The 21435-nt window shown below is 40.6% G+C and overlaps 1 protein-coding gene across 5 annotated transcripts in view; it reads left to right on the forward strand.

Moving 5' to 3' along the window:
* FMNL2 (formin like 2) overlaps nt 1–21435 on the forward strand; it is a 315818-nt gene that overhangs the window by 205760 nt on the left and 88623 nt on the right. For all 5 annotated transcript variants that reach the window (XM_023217434.1, XM_023217437.1, XM_023217436.1 and 2 more), the window contains exons 3-5: nt 3497–3577; nt 9886–9962; nt 19650–19733. In XM_023217434.1, coding sequence (XP_023073202.1) covers nt 3497–3577; nt 9886–9962; nt 19650–19733 — 242 coding nt within the window. The remainder of the gene's footprint in view (nt 1–3496; nt 3578–9885; nt 9963–19649; nt 19734–21435) is intronic.

Below are 21435 nucleotides of genomic sequence, written 5' to 3' on the forward strand. Positions count from 1 at the left end.
TGGAATCAAGAGTGAACTTCAGAACCTTCTTTTTCTGTCCCCCTTCTCCCCATTTGGCACAAGCTTTTTCATGGGTTCCATGGCAGCAGTGGAGGTAGAAAGAAGAGATGGGCAGACGTGCCAAGGCAAATGGCGGCACCCGAGTTTTCTTAGAAGTGGATGCAGTGTGGACCAACTGTGTTTTAAAGCATGAGGCTTCCTTATTTTCTCTTTCTTGGAAATATGTCAGTAAGCTGCTCAAACAAATGAAAAATATGTGGAATACAGCAACAAATGCTAAATAAGCATATGTGAAAAAGTGTGAGTTTATTACATGTAGACCTTGTTCATAATTTAAAGTCCTAAGGAAATATAGTCCAGTCAACAGGACCAGCAAATGTGTGTATTTGAGTAAGCCTCTGAGTCGCCACAGTCCCAAGCAGGAAATGAAGAAAAGCTGCCTTTACTGACCATCAAAGATAGGGCTCACTAAATGAGTGAATGCTAATGTGTTACATGTGCTACTCCACCAAATTTTATTATTGTAAAAATAAAATTGAGCCCAGGAGTTCGATACCAGCCTGGGCAACATGGTGAGACCTTGTCTTTAGAAAATTAGCCGGGCGTGGTGGCCTGCACCTATAGATCCAACTTCTTAGGAGGCAGAAGTGGGAGGATTGCTTGGACCTGGGAAGTCGAGGCTGCATTGAGCTGTGATTGTGCCACTGCATTCCAGCCTGGGTGACAGAGTGAGGCTCTGTCTCAAATTTTTTTGAATTATTGGAATTATATTATTTAAAAGGGTGATATTTATTTATATTCTGATATCTGTCTGGCATCAGCTGTTGTCATACATGAGGTTGGAAATAATGACTGGCTTCTAGATAGCTCATCAGTTCAGTTTTCTGAGCTTTTGTGATTATTTTAGCCCTCAGCTGGACTACTGCTAAATCCCCATGGCAATAGGATCCCCTCTGATTCCTTGGTGAAGTGATGGTGATTTTAAAAAAGGAATTTATACGCTGACACAGTGATGGCACTGGAGTTGCTGAATAGTTGTGAATTACTTAGAAATTGCTCTCAAGATAGAACATAGAACATTTGGAGGAATAATTAGAAAAAGTATGCTGCTCTTTTTTTTTTTTTTTTTTTTTTTTTTTTTTGAGACGGAGTCTCGCTCTTTCGCCCAGGCTGGAGTGCAGTGGCCGGATCTCAGCTCACTGCAGGCTCTGCCTCCCGGGTTTACGCCATTCTCCTGCCTCAGCCTCCTGAGTAGCTGGGACTACAGGCGCCCGCCACCTCGCCTGGCTAGTTTTTTGTATTTTTTTAGTAGAGATGGGATTTTGCCGTGTTTGCCAGGATGGTCTCGATCTCCTGACCGGTCCGAAAAGATCCGCCCATTTCGGCCTCCCAAGCTGCTGGGATTACAGACGTGAGCCACCGCGCCCAGCCATTGCTCTTTTTTTTTTTTTTTTAAAGCAGCTTTATTGAGATACAGTTCATGTACTACACAATTCTTCCTGATTATTTTTAAATAAAGGGAAAATATTAATAGGTGTCCTACTACAAACCATTTCCCCATATTTTCAAGGATAAACAACAAATATAGATTTTAAATAATAATATTATCTTTTCAGTATTATTACAGTGACCTTTAGCATTTTGAAATCTACAAGCAAGCAAGGCTTCAGTGGACCGTGCAGAATGTTCTGGTTCCCTGTGTTGGAGAAGTACAAGTTTCTGTGGGATAAACAAATGCATGCACACGCTGGCCACTTGTCAGAGTGAAATACCAAAAAATTCCATTGTGAAGTAAGCGATAATCAGATTATAAAGAATTAAAGTAAGAAAATACCTTTTGGGTTGTAGGTAGAAAAGAACATGATAAAGATTATCCTCATATCTTTTTTTCTTTTCTTTTTCTTTTTTTCCTTTCTTTTTTTTTTAGACAGGGTCGTGCTCTGTTACCCAGGTTGGAGTGCAGTGGCACAACCAGGGCTCACTGCAGCCTTGACCTCCTGGGCTCAGGTGATTCTCCCACCTCAGCCTCCTGGATAGCTGGGACTACAGGCATGTACCACCATACCCAGCTAATTTTTTGTATTTTTGGTAGAGAGGGGGTTTCACGATGTTACGCAGGCTTGTCCTCGTTTCTTGATGAATCTCTTTATTCCTTTAGAGCTGATTTAAACTTTTTTTGTGAGAAATACGGCATCTATATAGAAAATGTAGTTAAGCCCGAGAACCAGCATCATAAGTAGTATAAAGCCAGCACCTTTGTAACTGCTACTCAAATCAAGAAATAGAACTGCTGGCCTCTTACGAATGTGCCATATTTCCCCTTTTGATTACGACTTTCCCCACTTCAGTCTTCCAACCATGACTTTCAGGCTGATCATCTCCAAGTATACATATATACACACAATATAAAACCATATATCTATATGTATAGTGTTACCACTTGAGTATGTATCTGTAACCATTAAAGTTTAATGTTGCCTATTTTATAAGTGTGAAGAAATGAAATCAGGTGTTCTTCTTGGCTCAGCATCAGATTTGTGAGATCCATTCATAGGCGCATGCAGTACATGGCTTGTTTTCATTGTAATCTAGCATACCATTGTATGAATGTAAATCTAAGTACTTGTTCCTTTTATGGTTTGTGGACATGTGGCTTCTACCCAGGTTTTTACTGTTGCCTGTTCTGCTTTGGACATTAGGGTCTATAAAACCTGATCACATGGTGTGAATTTTTCAAAGTATGGTTCCTCTTTTGGCAGTATTAGCATAAAACATGTTAGAAATGTTGATTCTTGGCCCCCACTTCTGACCTACATTCAGATATCACCTTGGACGGTGTATTATGTATGTGTATGTTCATGCTTATTCCAGTGACTACCTTTGCTCAGGATACTTTCGGATCTTCCAGGTTGGAATCCATTCATGATGGCACACACGTGTATCCACGCAAACCCACACTCCCCCATTCCAGTTATTTAGCAATTGACTTATTGCTCATATTTGAAAAAAATTAGCTTTATCAGTTTGGGTCAAATGTTTTGTTATTTTCAAAGATAAAATAAATATCCAAAAGAGAAAGATTTGCCAACATTGAAGATATTCAAGAGAATACACAAAAGATTGAAGACCTGCTGAAGGAGGACCTGAAACAGGTTGGGCAAAGCACCGTTCCTAGAACGGAAGCTGCAGGGCCCTGTGGAGAAAGCAGTACTGACTCTGGAGTTGAGCAGATGTGGGTTCAAACCCACATATATCTGTGACCAGCAGTGTCATCAAAGAGAGTTCTGCATTTCTCTGAGCTTCAGTTTTCCTCCTATGCAAAGAGGGGATCACATCTACTACCAAGATGCAAAACAATTAGTACATAATGACCGCTCACAGGGCCACATTTACACTGTGGATGCATTTTGGTCATATTTTGGTAACATAATCTGATGTGGCTGACTGTGTCATGGCTTCATACCTTTCATACTTTTGACTTTTGTGCTTTCTGCAGGAACGATTCCAGGTAAAGAATCCTCCCCATACATACATTCAAAAGCTCAAAGGCTATCTGGATCCAGCTGTAACCAGGAAGGTAAGATGGATTTGTTTACTCTTTGTTGTTGCTTCTTTATTAGCGAGCAGAATCCTCCTGCATTGGAAGAGACCTTCCTTCCTCTGCATTAGAGCCTCTGCCAGAGCCTCCACAGAAAACAACCTTGGGAGACCAACAACGTAAGAAGACAAAGGAAAAAAAAACACCCTTCTCACTTGAAGATGTGTATGAAAGTTCTTTCCTGACATGAGAGTCACATACCTCTGATGGTTATTGAGTCACTGTTATTTCCAGTTACACAGGGCAGTGAGTGCAGTCCAGAGGTGTTTAGGCCCCTACAAGAGCAGGCTTTGCAAAGGGAATACTTGCCTTTCAGTTTTTTATGCCTTGGTGCATTTCCAGAGACCTTGAAAAAATCACTGGGCCTTTGTCATCCCAGCTGTGCACTCACATCCTGTGTTGATGCTTTTAGCAGCTCCCCTCCTACCCACCCCAACCCCTGCCCCTGGCCTGAGAAGGTAAGCAGAGAATAGTTGATTCCATTCTCAACAGACTCTCTCCTTTTACAAACAAGCTGTGCTTTGTGCAGCCACACAATTGGTTTAAACTGATGCCTTGTGGTAAAGCATGTAGCCTGGTACGGCCCTGTGGGCCTGAATCAGTCCTGGGATGTCTCAGGGCAGAGCTGTCCTTGCTCAAGATGGGTGGACGGGTGCTTTACCAGATAGCGCTTGTTTTTCTGTTGACCTTCTACAACTCTTGCTTTCAATGCTCCAGCAAAAATATCTCAGGCTGATTCTCTCTGTTGTTTCAATGTGAGATTTATGAGAAAAGAACGGTATACTTTATCTAGTTAGCCACTATTTCCAGGGCTCTTGATGCTTGTATTAAAAAACATTTTTTTTTCTTTATCTTCTACTCTAACTCTTCCTCCTCTCACCCCCTATCCCCACCCCAATAAAAAAAAGTCCAGCAAAGGAGAACAGCTATTATTTCCTTTTGGAAGTTTCCTGGGCCTTTCTCTTACGGTTAATATGTAGACAAGGGGAAATAAAACCTAGTAGTGATGATGACAGCGGAGTGCAGAACCTCATTGCTGGCTGTATGTCATATGTGATTTGAATGTGACACAACCTTGAATCCAGGAACGTACCTGTCAAAATATCATTGATACTTCTCCCCTCTTAAATGTGGCACACACATTTCTTTCCAAAAGATCTGTTGTCAGGTCCTACAAATGAAACCGTTGCTCAGTTCTTGTTAATTTTTCTCATTCCTCCTTTTCCCTAAGAACGTGGCAGTCTTAATGTCATCAGTTTAAAGAGGTCTGTAAAGGAAGATACACCCAGTCCGGGCACGGTAGCTCACGCCTATAATCCCAGCACTTTGGGAGGCCGAGGCGGATGGATCACCTGAGGTCAGGAGTTCAAGACCAGCCTGACCAACATGGTGAAACTCCATCTCTACTAAAACTACAAAAATGAGCCAGGCATGGTGGTAGGTACCTGTAATCCCAGCTACTCAGGAGGCTGAGGCAGGAGAATCCCTTGAACCCGGGAGGCGGAGGTTGCAGTGAGTCGAGATTGTGCATTGCACTCCAGCCTGGGCAAAAAGAACAAAAAACTGCGTCTCAAAAAGAAAAATAAATAAATAAAGACACAGCCATGTACACAAAACACATTCCCAGACGGGTGTTTTTCTGCACTATTTCTTTGCAGAGGGACAGGAAGATCCTATTTTAGAATTGATTTCTAAATGTTTTCTGAAATCCCCAAACTTGTAACCTTCAGGCTAGATGGCTCAGACCTCAGCATTGAGCCCTAATGCTTACCCTGAGCTGAGTGTGGCAGAGATGCTGATATTTATACAGAAGACTGAGACCTGAGACCTTTCCTCATGTAGAATTCATCCTACCTCCAAAAGATTCCTTCCACATGTTTCCAGTTCTGAATAGAAAGGAAAAAATATGCACACTCCTAGAGAGTGCTGCTTAGGCCCCCATTTCCATATCCCACATGGAGGAAGATGCTTAGAAGGGAGAGGTGGGCTTCCTCCTGGCACAGCTCCAGTTTTCCTTTAGATCAGCTGTTTCTGGGTTTAGGCAAAGAGAACAAAGTGAAGCAAAACAACAAATAAGCTTCCCAGAAAATGTTTTGCTTCCTCACAAATAATAAACTGGAGCAGGACAAAAGATATCTGTTTGGGCCTTCATTCCCGACATTTCTGCCCTGGCCCATGTGCGTTCACCTGAATAGCCATGTTTGGTCTGTGCCTCATCTTTCAAGATCAGTCATTCAGCTCAGAAAAAATAAAATGGATGGTGGATTAACCACCCCTGCTTTAATTCTGTCAGGAGCTGGCAGGAGGAAATGATCTGTTCCACACAACATAATTGTAATGCTTAGAGCCTGGAAAAAAGAGGAGATTTGTTGAAATAAGACATGGCTCGCAGTTAAAATGAGCTTAAAATTCTCAGCTGTATTATGGTGGGGGAGAAAAAGATTTCAAATCGGGGCTGTAAATTTCAGCCAGACAGTCTAGGCTGGGCAGTTTTCCTTTAACTGTGTCTGGAGTCCTCGAATACTTGATTCGTTAATCTTTTGTGCAAATTGAGTAGAAGATACTTAATTTGCTTTTTAAAAAAAATTTTTTTTAAACATTTTCTATTTAGATTATCTTCTAAATAGTTTTAAATGAAACCTCTAGGGCAGGAAAGGAAGAGCCTAAATTAGATATCTCTATGAACAGAACTCTCCAAACCAGCCTCCTTATTTAATACCAGGAAGTGATTAGTCTGTGTTTAAAGGAGTCTGGTCCCTTGCTGGCGCTGCAGTTGTAAGATGAAACCTATTGTAGGGCTCAACTTGGGCTCAGCTGCCTCTGTGGGCTCATCCCAGGCCTCCTTTGATGGGGAGGGAAGAGAGAATAGTACAGACCGCTCACAGATCCTCTCTGGCTCCCCAACGGCACATAATTTCTCTTCAGTTTAAAGCATTCTGGACACATTTTAGAAGTGCAGAGTGTTAGCACTCATTGTGTACGTATTAGAGAAGTGGACTCCAAGACTTCTTGTGGCCCAGAATCTAACCGAAAATTGAGCCGTTCCTAAGATAATGTAATACAGGAATAAAGTCAGTTTAGTTTACCTCTGTTATCAGGCAGTTGCAGAAAGGTAGTGCCTAGGTAGCATAGTCAGTGCCCAAAAATGCTAGCGCTGCTGCTCTTATTATTACCTCATCATGTTTTGATATAGTTGCCTGGTTTCGATACATAGCTCTTAGCCCTGCAGCAGACCCTCTTTTGTACTCTGCTATATCCTCAGTGCTACACTGGGTGCCCTTGTGCCTGATGGCATATGTAAGGGATGACCTTGCCCCGAGGAAGCAGAAGGCAGCATTAGGGGCTGGGTGTTAGTTAGTTCCTTTGTATTGCTATAAAGAAATACTTAAGGCTGGGTAATTTATGAAGAAAACAGGTTTATTTTGGCCTACAGTTCTTTAGGCTGTATAGGAAGTGTGGTGCTGGCATTTGCTTCTAGTGAGGGCCTCAGGGGGTTTACAATTATGGCGGAAGGCTAAGGGGGAGCAGGCGTGTCACATGGTGAGCAAGAGGGAGGAGGTACCAGCCTCTCTTAAACAACCAGATCTCACAGGAACTCTTCGGAGTAAGAAGCCACTTATTATCGCGAGGACAGCACCAAGCAGTTCAAGCGCTATCTGCCCCCGTGACCCGAATACCTCCCACTAGGCCCACCTCCAACATTGGAGGTCCTATTTCAATGTGGGATTTGAAAGGGACAAATATCCAAAGCATATCAGGGGCCCAGCAGAAGCAAAGGCTGCAGGGAATGAGTCAGAAGTGCGCACAACACAGAGCTTGGAAGGCTGAGTTATTTTCTGACAACCACCTGTGCAGGCAGCTCAAGACTTAGGACTCTGACATGGGAGTGGCCACATTGGAACAGCCAGCACATCTGGAAATGGTTGCCTTAGCTGTGTGACCAGAGACCCTAGAATTTTTGTCTCCTTTCTCTTGCCTTCTCTATAGACATAGCAGACTGCCTGCTCCATCCTACTGACTCTCCTCTACTCTATTCCTAATTTTTAGTTCCAAGAAAGAGTTTAAAGAGCGAGAACACCTTTAGCTGCCCATCCTGCACTACTTGCCCCCATTCTTTTTTTTTTTTTTTTTTGAGATGGAGTCTTGCTCTGTCACCCAGGCTGGAGTGCAGTGGCACGATTTCGGCTCACTGCAACCTCCTCCTCCCAGGTGCAAGCAATTCTCGTGCCTCAGCTTCCCGAGTAGCTGGGATTATAGGCATGTGCTACCATGCCTGGCTAATTTTTGTATTTTTTTTTTTTTTTTTTGAGACGGAGTCTTGCTGTGTCACCCAGGCTGGAGTGCAGTGGCCGGATCTCAGCTCACTGCAAGCTCCGCCTCCTGGGTTTACGCCATTCTCCTGCCTCAGCCTCCCGAGTAGCTGGGACTACAGGCACCCGCCAACTCGCCCAGCTAGTTTTTTGTATTTTTTAGTAGAGACGAGGTTTCACTGTGTTAGCCAGGATGGTCTCAATCTCCTGACCTCGTGATCTGCCCATCTCGGCCTCCCAAAATGCTGGGATTACAGGCTTGAGCCACTGCGCCCGGCCAATTTTTGTACTTCTAATAGTGACAGGATTTCTTCATATTGGCCAAGCTGGTCTCGAACTCCTGACCGCAGGTGATCTACCCACATTGGCCTTCCAAAGTGCTGGGATTACAGGTGTGAGCCACTAAGCTTGGCCATTACTGCCTTTTCAAGCCAAGTACTGTGCAGAGCCTCCTCACTGCTGGGAAGTGGTCTAGGAAGCTCTGGGGTTGGGTGCCCTCCAAACTCTCAAGTATGCCACCATTTCTTAGGCCTGTTTCAACAGAAGAGGGGAGTGCCTCTCTTTTTTCCATCACATTGGGGATATTTTTGTTTCCTATTTCTTACTATACTTGGATTCTGGAAACCTGACACGGTCTCTTTAGGTTGTCTTGGGAATGGCATTTACGGAGGAACTGTGAGACTATCTTCTTCCTTGGGGGCCCTGCTTAGAAGCAGCTGGTGGGGAAGCCAGGGGCTTTCAGAAGAAGATGACAGGGTAACAGGAGCCTGCTGTGCTGAGCCGTGCTTCAGGCTTTCATAGGGCACCAAGTCCCAGGTGTGGGCGTAGCTCTTGCCACCCCACATTCTGGAATCCTCACTTCCATCCTCCTCCCTTTTCTTCTTGTCCTTGGAGCCGAAGGACTCTGTGTCCACTGCAGTTGTGGCAGCAGAGGAGAGAGGTCCTTTATATCCTCAGCCAGAATCCTCAAAGCTCTTTCCTGTAAACAGTGTAACATAAAGGTGGTTCAGGTTCGTAGCACAGATAGCCTGAAACTCTGCTTAAGAGGTGCTGACATCAAATTTTCTTCCTTCAAAGTGGCCTGAGACTGTCACTTTAAATAAATATTTCTGTAGGAAAATGTGTTCCAAAGGACTGATGTGCAATGTAGCCCATTGGTATCTTGGAAATGATTTAGGATCACGAGGCTAGAGAGGTGTATATTAATACATTTACTATCAGAGGTGGATTCAGTGATGAAGCCCCGAGGGAGTCCTGGAAGGGTAGGTGGGGAAGGTGCCTACCATTTCCTGAGAAGAATGTTTCCCTGTGCCTAAACTGTTTGTGAAAACAACACGGCTTATGCTGAATGCCTCTTTTCCTTCTGGGAGTCTGAATTTTTGTTATGTACTAGACAGAGAGTTGCCTGTTAAACTAGCTCGCAGTAAGAACCTGGCCACTGAGTCTCTAATGAGCTTTATGCATGTTGTCATTTGTGTCTCCTCGGGGAGAGGACTCCTGGAAGATTGCACCTGGTTTCCTGCACGTTTTATCCCATGAACCTTTGAACCTTTTCTCTTTGCTGATTTTGCTTTGTATTCTTTTGCTGTAATATGTCATAGCCACGGGTATGACTGTATGCCGCCGAGTCCTTTGAGTCCTACTAATGAATCATTGAAACTGGAGGTAGTACTGGGGTCCCTGACCCATAGGAATACTGGTGAATATTGTTGTGTGTGGGGGTTAGGAATATAAAATCTACTTGCTGAAAGACACATTTTTGTGTGTCTTTTTCTAAAACAAGGACTTTTTCTAGTCTTTTCTCAGTAGCTAATTTTCATAGTGAGGGAAATGTGTTTGCTCTGCGACAAAAAAAGGGAGGGAAGCCCATTTTAGAAGTGAAGATATTTTTCATATTGTGTTAAATTTATTATAACTGAGCTTCGGTTATAGCAGTTGCTAAAATACTTTGTGTGAATATGTGTTGTTAAATTATAGAAATTCAGACGGCGTGTTCAAGAATCTACACAAGTGCTAAGAGAACTGGAAATTTCTTTAAGAACCAACCACATTGGGTAAGTATACCCCTTTAACATCTTAGCTCTAAAGCTTTTGGACACTTTACAAAATAACTGAATCATATCCAAAGAATTGAGCTTCCTTATAGTTCATTATAAATTAAAAGACTGAGGTTTTAGTAGATGAAACCTTTATTAGTACTCAAATTACTTACTGCCCAAGAATCAGCAGAAGCAAGACAGATAGTCCTTGATTTGGAATTCATAACAATTCTATATTTCTTTGCACGGGTGCAGTAAATATGGACACTTGGTTTCATGTTTGCATAACAATTCTCTGGCAAATCAGGAACTCCCAACAGTAGATGTAGACTGAGATCTTGGAAAATCTCTAAGCTTTTACTGTAGTTCTCCAAGTTGCTGAGTTGAAGCTACTTTATTTCCCTTTCGTTAATTCTCTAGAGTTTCTGGCCAGAAGGGGACGGAAGCTGGAATAATGTCACTTGACTCATGTCATTGCACTCAGACACATTCTCAGTCTCTTTTTCATACATCTCAAAACCTCAGGACCATGAAGTGTAAATCCACTCTGGGAAAATAAAGTTCAGGGAATCTCTGCACTAAGCATTCTGAGTTTCTTTCAGGCAACAACATGGTTGCTTTGCCTCAGGCAAGTACAGCGGTATTATATTCTCCCTTACCCCTGGGTGGCCTAATTGTACCATGTCTTCAAATAAGATGGCTTCTCTCTGAAGCAGAATGATACCAGGTATCCTATTTTGTAACCCCCTTTCTGCCCAAAGCACCTGCGTAACATTGGGCAAGCTATTTAACCCCTTTGGTTTTGATTCTTTGAGCTTTACAATGAGAGGACTATTGACTTTTAGATCCTTTAGAATTTTCCCATGACATTCTTTGCAAGTCTATTGGAAATGAATTTTCATGTATATGTATTGAGCTTTAGTTTTACACAGTATCCTGTAACATACAGTAAGTCCTCTCTCATTGATAGGTTCTTCATGGAAACCATGAGTTTAAGTGAAATGATGTTATAAAACCTTTTTCCCCCCTCATCAATGTCATAATGAAATAATGTTATTTGAGGTTAAGGAAGGACTTGATGTGGATTTATTATATAGATAAAACTTTATTTCAGACTGCTGTAAGCCGTTCAAATAGTTAATTAGCATAGTTATTTCAAAATAAACTTTTAGAAATTGTAGAAATGCTATTTTGATTGATAGGTGATGGAACTTGGGTAAGAATGTGCATTTCTTAAATGATAACTAGCAGGTTTGTCACCTTGAGAATGAAATATTCAGAAAATGAATTAATTCTAGACTTTGTCCCTGAAAATGAGCTGTAGAACAAAGAATCATAGAGTCATGATTTTTGAACTGGAAGAGAAATTAAGAATTGCCTAATGCCTCATTTTACAGATTAAAAGAATTAAAGACCAGAGAAGGTGAGTGAATTGCACAAAGTCTACAGCTGTAGAGCCAGGTGCTTTGGCTCAAGTTGCTCTGTTGCTTTTCCTGTATGACTTATGCTGGCAGCCGTTTCCCTGAAAGTAAATAAGATTATCAGGGATCTGGGATCAAAGCAATGAGGCTTCTCTGCTGGAGATGAAGATGGTGGTAGTTTAATACTTTTGGGCATTTAAACTAAGGACATTTAAATACTTTCCAATATTTATGGATCAGGAGCTAGATTCGATTTTGTTTGGTCCAGCCCTAGGCGTTTGGCCCTTTTAACTGAAAATGGTGGAATGAACTGCAACCAGGATTTCTACAAATTGTCAAAAAGCATTTCTTAAGCTGGGTGCAGTGGTTCACATCTGTAATGCTAGCACTTTGGGAGGCTGAGGTGGGTGGATCACCTGAGGTCAGGAGTTTGACACCATCCTGGCCAACATGGTGAAACTCATCTCTACTAAAAATACAAAAAATTAGCCAGGCGTGGTGGCGCATGCCTATACTCCCAGCTACTTGGGAGGCTGAGGCAGGAGAATCACTTGAACCTGGGAGGTGAGGGTTGCAGTGAGCCGAGATCACTCCAGCCTCGGTGACAGAACAAGACTCCATCTCACCAAAAAAAAAAAAAGCATTTCTTTAAGCATTGCTGAAGTAACGTGAAATTGACCATCAAATACAAAAGGAAGATGATCATTTCCAACACAAACTTGGCTGAATAGAAGAACCTTGGTTGGGTTGAAGCCAGTGCAGTCTGCAAGCAATTGGAGTGGTTTGTTGTTGAGGATACTATAGGCATGTTGAAAGATTCTTACATTTGTTTAATCTTTACTGGGTGAAGTAAGTTTTCCCTCGCCCACCACCTATGTGAGGGACTCTGAAAGCCTTGGCTTTAGCAGCAGAAAAATTGGTGGATTGGCTTTAGCAGCAGAAAAATTGGTGGAGATGCATTGTCTGATTGTATGCAAGCAATCACTAGCATAAATGTACATGAAGTAAAACCACACAACCAGAGTTTGACCATCTTGCCTGTCCTGAAAAGCTAAACCTGAACTCACTCTTTGTTATGTAAACTAACTGGCTTGATCTCACTTGATAGGGATATCTTCTGAAAAATTACTCAATAATGACTAAAACAATTAGTTACTAAAATGAAGAATTCTTGAAATGCAAGATGCTATATGAGGAAGCCATATATTTTATTGTACTGTTTAACATACTATAATAGATAGATAATTCAGGGCTGAGTGTGGTGGCTCACGCCTGTATTCTCAGCACTTCAAGAGGCCGAGGCAGAGGATTACTTGAGCCCGAGTTTGAGACCAGCTTGGGTAACATAATGAGACCTCGTGTCTACAAAAAAATAAAATATTAGCCAGTCACAATGGCACGTACCTGCAGTGCCTGAGATGCTGAGGCAGAAGGATCAATTGAGCCCATGAGTTCGAGGCGGTAGTGAGCAGCCATTGTACTGAGTAACAAAGTGAGACCCTGTCTCAAAAAATAAAAACAAAAAATCACTGCCCATTTGCTTAAATTTTTGCTATGCCGCTTTCTAGTTATTTGGCCTTAGATAAGTTACATAAGTTTTCTGTACTTACTATACGACCCAAGTTAAATTCTCATTGATAAAATGAGTATGATAAGACTTACATCATAGGAATGTTGTAACGATTAGATGACATAACTTATAAAGACCTAATAAAGGGTCTGAAACTTGATAGTTACTCAATATATGATAGTTGTTTGTTATGCTTGTTGCAAATAGTATCTGTAGTATTCAACAGTATTATCTATCTCTAAGGAATTCCCTAAGGCAGAGAGTGTTATCATCTTTATCTAAAATGATCCTGACACCCAGGAGATTATGATTCCCAGAAATTAAAAAGGAGGGATTACATTTACAATCTACTTGTCCTAAAAAAAGTTGTTCTGGGCACATGTTTGCTTTTCAAGGTTAAAGACTTGAGCTTTACCGAGATAACATTCTAAGCTGCAGCTTTGTCAAGCAAAGGGTTTGTTCTGAGTTTTGATATGAGCCTAAAACTCTATAAATGGAACAATCTTCTGAGAAAGAAAATTAATTTTCTTTGAGTCAAATTGAAATAAGAATTAGACTAGAAATAATCCCATTCACTTACTCCTAGGAACTATAATAATAGAGAAGAATTGGATTATGACTTATCTAAGCTTTTGAAATTACTTGAAATACCCTTGAAATGATCCACGTAGTGTTAGAACACACTGGCCATGCAGTGTGAGTAGGCAGATGCCATGGTGCTTAAGATGTCAGAGTGATAGGATTTAAGTGGTGGTGAGGGTGAAGTGGACAGATTTACCAGCTTTATTCTGTGGAACTGATGTGTACGCTGTCTCTCCTTGCAGGGAATTTATTGTAGTAAAGCTGCCTATAATGATAGAAAATTACTTTCCATCCTCAGTGGAAGGTCACAGAAGTTCTGAAAGATGCTCGTTTCACTTTCTTATTGTGGTATAGAGAGAACAGGCATGAGGTTGCAGAAGGAATGTGGCAAGTTGGCAAGGAGGGGAAGGAGGTTTGTAGAAAAGGGAAGACGCTGAGGAACTGCTTAGTTAATGTCGTCTTCCCTCCTGCCCGCTGGACTTCTTTGTGAATCAGTGCTGGCTGAGCCAGGCCAAAAGAACAAAGACAGGAGAGTGACAAAGGCTGCTTTTAACATGCATACAACATGTATGGGTGTGTATGTGTGTATCAAGCTGCCTTATGATTAACTTATTCCTAGATGGTACTTTTTTAGAAACCATCAAGGTTATAATCATTTTGTTATTTATTAAGCACTGTGTTAGGTGCTTTACATTTGTTATTCTGTGTATTTCCTACAAAAATCTTATTGACCATTACCCCTGAATCGCTGTTTTACAGATGAGAATACTGAGGGTCATTTATTAAGTACCTTGCTCAATTCCACACAAGTTAGAAGCACCGAGATTTGAGCCTAGATATAGTCACTTCTAAAATTTGTTACCTAATCCAGCAGTTCTCACATTTTATTTTGGTTTTAGAATGCCTTTATACTTTTAAATTATTTTTGAACCCCTATAATCTTTTGTTTAGATGGGTCAAATCTATTAATGTTTACAATATTAGAAATTAAAACCAATATATTTGAAATGTCTTTAATAAAACATTTAATAAAATTTAATTTAAATATGTAAATATAAAATAAATGTTATATATTAATATAAATATTAACATTATAAATTAAATGACATGTTTTATGAAAAATATTCTTCAAATAAAAAATTGGTGACAGGCCGCATTGGTTTAATTTTTGCAAATCTCTTTAAAAACTCGTTAATAGTTGGCAGCTAGATTCTCCTATCTGAGTCAACATTCAGTTTGTTGTGATCTGTTTTGATTGATGTATATGAAGAAAGTTGGGCCTTATACATATACACACTTAGAGATGAGTTTTTTTAATGGTCTTTTCAGATAATTGTGGATATTCTTTTTTTGGTAATACCCCCAAAATTGAACGACTGGTAACTGATTCTTACAGATAGCTATAATGTAGAGTCTGAAATCATGTCAATGAACTTTTTGTGCTTTGTTATATTAAAATCCACTGGCCAGGCGCAGTGGCCTGCAGTCTGAGCAACTTTGGAAGGCTGAGGTGGGCAGGATGGCTTGAGCCTGGGAGTTTGAGACCAGCCTTGGTAACATGGTGAACCCTTGTCTCTATAAAAAATACAAAAATTAACCAGCTGTGGTGGCATGAGCCTGTAGTCCCAGCTACTCAGGAGGCTGAGGTAGGAGGATCACTTGAGCCCAGGAGGTTGAGGCTGCAGTAAGTCATGATTGTGCCACTGCACTTCAGCCTGGGCAACAGAGTAAGACCCTGTCTCAAAAAATCCTTTGTGCTGTCTTGCACTTTGGGTCTTTTTATCCATACGTGAACTTGTGACATGATTTCTTAACATCACGCATTAGTCATTTGGAGGATCACAATAACTTAGTGAAATCATGTTTCTCAAATGTTGAAATATATCACCTTGCAATATTTTTAAAAATCACATTTGTTAATAACCACCAGTCTGATTAGAATATATTTTAAGTATTGAGAAGCTGTCAAACTGATGGTGGTGAATACAGGTTTTCCAGAATTCTAATTTTTGTTTGAAAGTTCAAAGTTGGTCATCAACAACAAATGCTGTGTTGTCCCTGAAAGGACGGGCTCACTTCATATTTGAGTAAATGTCTGCCACATACCCCAAACTGAATCACCACATACCCCAAACTGCCACATACCCCAAACTGAATCACCACATACCCCAAATGGCCACATACCCCAGACTGAATCATTTTTTACAAGTAAATTGACATTCCATGAAAAAATGGCTAGTTCAGCTCACAACTCGAACAGTTGCACAGGTGCTTTTCCTTGAGACAACCGTGCTACTTGGGCAGGTAGCAGAAGTACTTTATGTGAGCTTCCTGTTTTGTCACGCTGAAAATGAAAAAGACGTGTACTAAATGAGTAAGCTTTAATAAAATCAGTATTTTTTATTGCTTATCTAAGGGCATTCTTAAGTGAAGCTGGCTTTTTCCTCCTCCTGAGTGCACAGAGTGACAAATACAATAAATAGGTGCCTTCTTTGGTTGCAGCAGTTTTATACAGTATTTGTTTGGCATTATAAATGTCAGTGTCAACAGAGTGAAAACAACCAATGTCCTAATATTTTTATGAAAACAGTTTTACCTTCATAGACACCCTGAGAGGGTTTCAGGGACCCCTAGTGGTGTATGGGCTATACTTTGAGAATCAGTTTGCAACACTGCCTAACAGAGTAGATCTGACCAGTGCTGAATCTGCACAGTGCTTCTTTCTCTTGCTTTTCATGATTTTTCATCAACTTCAGTCCCCACCGTATATCTGTAGGACCTCTCTCTAAAGGAGGCTGGCAAAGGGAGTTAGCTGCTTGTTCCTTTCTGTTGTGCAACTTTGGGCCACTTGGCTTGATCTTAGAAATTGAAAGCCAGGAACATCTCTTAAGACCTATATGAGGAGAAATAAGGTTCTAAGATTTGGGGAGACAGAACAAAGATTTGAAATCAAGCTGTGACCAGCCTACAAGACAACAGTGACTGGTGGCATTGGCACTTACATCTCTTCCTTGCACCCAATTTCTTCCAGAGCTATTTGTCATTGTCCCTGTCTTTTCCAGCTCCTAAGCATCTGATTTAGAATTTGCCTAAATTCAGATTTACAGCATATGGTAATTATATTGAATCCGTGAGGCACTCAGGAAGTTATGCATTCTGTCAGAGTCAGAAATAATTCAACTTTCCAAAACCTATAATTAACCAATTTGAAACTGTTTGCCTATTGGCAACATATTAAAAAGTGTGTGTAGCATGCACAGAGGTGAAATGGAAATAATTGGCTATGGAAACCCTAAATATATGATATAGTCCTTGCATGATCATTTACATAAATCTGCAAAATGAGGCATCCATATTCTTTGAATGCCTTTAAATTCTAGATACTGCTTTGAAAGTTGCCCGTTTTTATCTTTACCTGTTTTCTTTCCTTACTCTTTCATTTCTGTGGAAGTTCACTTTCAACTCTGATTGAAAGTGGCCAGTTCTCTCCAGTACAGAAAGTCCCAAGTCAAGAAGGGGTAGGGACTGAGATAATAGAAAAATGGGGGTTCTTTTTCTCTTATCCATACCCTTATTGCTGAAATGACTTTGCTAAGCTAGCCTGATACCATTTGATAAACTGGGGAAAATAGCCAGCCCTGAAAGACTGATCTCATTCTTTCCTAAAGCAGCCAGGGGTGTCAGGACTAGATCAAATCCCAGGAGGAGGATCTTGTAGCTTTGAAAAAGATGTAACTGTATGACATTAAATCAGGGGTAGAATATGTCACACTTTCGCTGACCTTTTAGGAGGTAGGCAGCAGGCTGTTACCTTTTACTCAGAAAATTGTCTTCGAGGCCCTTTCACTCAAAGTCAGGAAGTGGAGATGGGGGCGTGGATAAGGACACTGCAGTGAAGTAAGAGAAGCCAATTAGTGTTCTTTATCCCTGCATTAAAACATATGCATATTAGCATGTTAAGTGAATTGTAGCTCTGGCTGTACTTGACTATTTCCTACCTTAAAGAAATTTGGTTTTTCATCTATAGGTCACTTGCCTCTTGTCCAGTTGGTGGCTGAACTTTCCAAGTGAGATGGAGGTGCCAGCCGGTGGTTGACACAAGGGCAGGCACTGAGTGCATTCTGGATGGTCTGCACTCTACAGAGGCTGCGTCTGGAAAATCAACCAGAAGAAATGACAGTGGCTGTTTCTCTTAGCTTCTAAATTCGTGTGTTCGTATGAGCCACTAAGAATATGTGAAACTGAGACTGCCCTGAAAATTCTGCCCCCACCCCTGCCATGATTATTTTTCATATTAAAAAGACACCCACCACCAAGGGCCAGTTTAAATTGTACAGTCAGAGCCCATAGACCAGACCAATGGAAAAGCCTAAGCAAGGCTAAGGGGCTTAAATTTAAAGATTTTCTAATCATCAGATTTTGATAGTGAGTTCCAGACTTTAAGTCTCCAGCCAGTCACAAAAAAGAAAAAATTCTTTTCACTATTTCTAAGCTTCTAATTACTAGTATTTAAACGTGATCAATGTCTCCTGAGACCTAGCACCATAGAAAATAATTAAAATAAATAAAAAATAAGTATCTAGTAGATGCTGTGAGATTGTGTATGTGGCTATTTTGAAATGAAACGCCAGCCTCCACCAGTAGCCAGCCCCGTTAGTTTTGTCTAGATCGTATAACAAAGCCACTTTGTGAGACCTACCAGGTGGTATTTTCTTTGCCACTGTTGCCACTCCAGGTCTCTCTTAAATTAAATGCTGTACGTTTACAGGCAGCTGTGCCAAGTGCGTAGGTTTTGCAGTTGCCTCTCTGAGGCACTTGGGGGGAAAACACAAGGCAAGCTTTCTACTTTCCCACTTTGCTGCCTCCTGGAACTACCTGCAGACCTGGGCTGGGTTTGCATCATGGAGATGACAGGACTAGAAGAAAGAATGAGCTTGAGGATGAAACAAAGAACCCCTTCCCCCTGCCAAAAATTAAAACATACAAACAAACAAAAAACCAAGTATCCTGATTCCATGGGATTGTTTTCTTCCTTTTAAGACAAAGACCTCAAGGGGTTGCTCGTGCTTAAGGGATACTTAGTAGAATTGTCCTACTGTTATTTTCATAACTAACAAAACCGGCTTCCATAGTCGCTATCATGTCCATAGCTGGTCAACCTTTTTAGCTTGGTGTTTCTGGAGGAAAGTAACCATTGTGGAATGCAGGTGGCAGATGTACCTTAAGTGGCATTTCAGCGATAGTAGTAGATCTTTTGACTTATTATTTGTTGGAGTTTGAAACTTAGTGAAGGCTTAATCAGGTACCGTATGTTGTTTGAAGATGAATGCACTGGAGGAAATCTGTAAAAGGGGGTGGTGACGTTGTACATCCACCTCCCTAAAGATTGTGTTTGAACCCCCTATCAGGATTGTTATGAAGAACAAATAAGAATGTGTAAACATTCTCCATGAACTGTGGAGCACCATTCAAATGCAAGGTGTTATTATTTAAAAAATAATTTTTAAAAAACCCTGATATTTGTCATCTACCGGCCTTGATGATGGTATGCAGTGCCTGCAGCTTTTTAAAAGGTTTTAACATTCATGGAAAAAGTTAAGCAAATCATTATCCCTATTGAATTTCTAGAAGCCCATAAACACTGGTCTCTCATTGGCTAATTTAGTGGTTTCTGTAGCTTACTGTGCCAAGGAGTTGAACTTGGATTTGGAATCCTGCCTGGATTTTTGTGGTTATGTTGTCATGTCCCCCGTCTGCCTCGTTGTCCGTAGTCTTGCTTCCTTCCACAAGCAGGCTGTAGATCAATTGTAGTGGAAGAAGTACATTAAGCAAGTGTCTTCTTTAAGGAAAGTTTCTTACAGATTATCTTAAATCCTCTAAGCAGTAAAATGTAAAGATGGCCCACGTGTACTTTTTGGCCCTTATTTTTGCACGTTAAAAAGTTGTGGTTTTCTTAGTTACCATATCTGAAAAGCTCCTGCCTCATGTGAGGTAGTCTAGGCCTTCCTCCCTATGTCCTTTCAGGCAATGAAAGTTTCTGGTGAAAAAAAAAAAACAAAACTCTGCACCGTGTCCTTTCCTTGGCAGGTCATGTGATCAATTTCTCTAATGATTTTTTCCCCCCAATAGATGGGTCAGAGAATTTCTGAACGAAGAAAACAAAGGTCTTGATGTTCTAGTGGAATATCTCTCATTTGCACAGTACGCAGTAACGTAAGTAAAACTTGGCTTGCTTGCATTTGAATTTTTTGTGGTCACAGCAGATGCAACTCAGTGGTAAAGTTATACACCACACAAAGGGCAGAAACTCAGAAGCAGATGTGCTAGGGCTTAGGGAGGTTTGTTTCTATTTGGGTAACTAAAAACAAATCACATAATTGGTATTAGAAATGCCTTTAAGGCAGAAGTGAAACAGGTGAGTAAAAAAATCACCTTTAAAGGAGCCCTTATTTTCAAAAGTAATGCTTTCTTTAGGGCTTAAGTTATATATATGGAAGAATAGTCTAACAGTTAGTGATAGAAGTATGTGATAAATCACTAGGTGATGCAAAAGAGTGACTCCCTTTTTATTTTAAAAATGATGTCTCCATGTATATTTGTATATGCTAGTAAATGCATAGAAAATGATTGCAGAAACAGATACCAAATATAGTGGGTAGGGAGACGTAACAAGGTAACAAGAGGTAACTGGAGGGAGAGGTAACGAGAGGGTGTTCCTTTTTCCTTGATATGTATTTGTATTGTTTTGATTTTCTGCCTATAAACTGAAGGGGAGTAAAAACGGGTCAGAGCAGGGAAGAAAAATCAACCTATTTAACCTTGTTTTTGTTATTTCCTAAAATTCTCCTGTTTTCTTGACTTCCGGAATGATTTACAAGACTCAAAAGTGTACATCTGAATGAGACATTGTCTTCTCCACATTTTCTCCTTTAATCAAAAAACATCCTAGTATCCACAGACACACTCATACACACAGATTGAAGCAATAATATTCGTTCGTTAATTTGACTGAAAGAAATTTCAGCCTTGGTGGTGTTTTTCTTTTCCATTCTTGCTTTAAAAGCAGTAACCTGTTTTTTTAATTTCTTCACTCCAAAAGAGTCCTAAGACTTAATCAGATGTTATCTTATAATCCCCATCATTTCCTGGAGAATTTGTGAAGAGAAAGCTATAATTATTCCTATTGTATAGATGCAGAAACGAAACTGTTGACTGAAACTGTCTGGATAGGTTTCAGTTCTGATACCTCTCATGTATTAGATGGAATGGACTAAGAAAAACCAATAGACGAGTTCTTACCTTCCTGAGAAATGCTCTTCAAAGGATGTTTCCTATCTATCTCCGTTTCATCAAACACTGCAAGTCTCCCTTATGCTTTATATTATATGCCAAGAGAAAATACTGTTACCTACCCTGTTGGGTGTTTTAAAATCTGGAGTGATATTTATGCAATTCAGAGAAGACTAAGAAATGTCAGGAAGAATGGGTAAGAACAGCATGCTATATTTTCTGTTGGCTCTAATGAATCCTTTACCTACATGAAAATAGAGCTTGGCAACCAGCTTTCCCAAATGTACCTTCACAGAAGACCAGCCAGGAAAGGAGGTGCTCCTATGAGGGAATTCCTGTAGTCTATAGCGTAAGACAACAGCGCACAAAAGATGAGAATTCAGAGCTTTTGTTTCTCAATCTTGTACCTTTGTAGGGTTTTTTTTTTTTTTCAAGCAATTGCTTTACACTGTTTGCTTATTGGTTTTGGTTGGCTTTCATTAGGTAACAAATTTTATATAGATATATAATTTGTCATCTTTCTTGAAACTAATGGGCTGAAAAAATTTCTTACTTTTCCTTGGCATGTGACAATTTCCTAGCCCGTGAAATATGAGACAGCAGGCTCATAGTGCATCCCTAAAGA

The sequence above is a fragment of the Piliocolobus tephrosceles genome, chromosome 11 (assembly GCF_002776525.5).
Source record: "Piliocolobus tephrosceles isolate RC106 chromosome 11, ASM277652v3, whole genome shotgun sequence".
Classification (NCBI taxonomy): Eukaryota; Metazoa; Chordata; class Mammalia; order Primates; family Cercopithecidae; genus Piliocolobus; species Piliocolobus tephrosceles.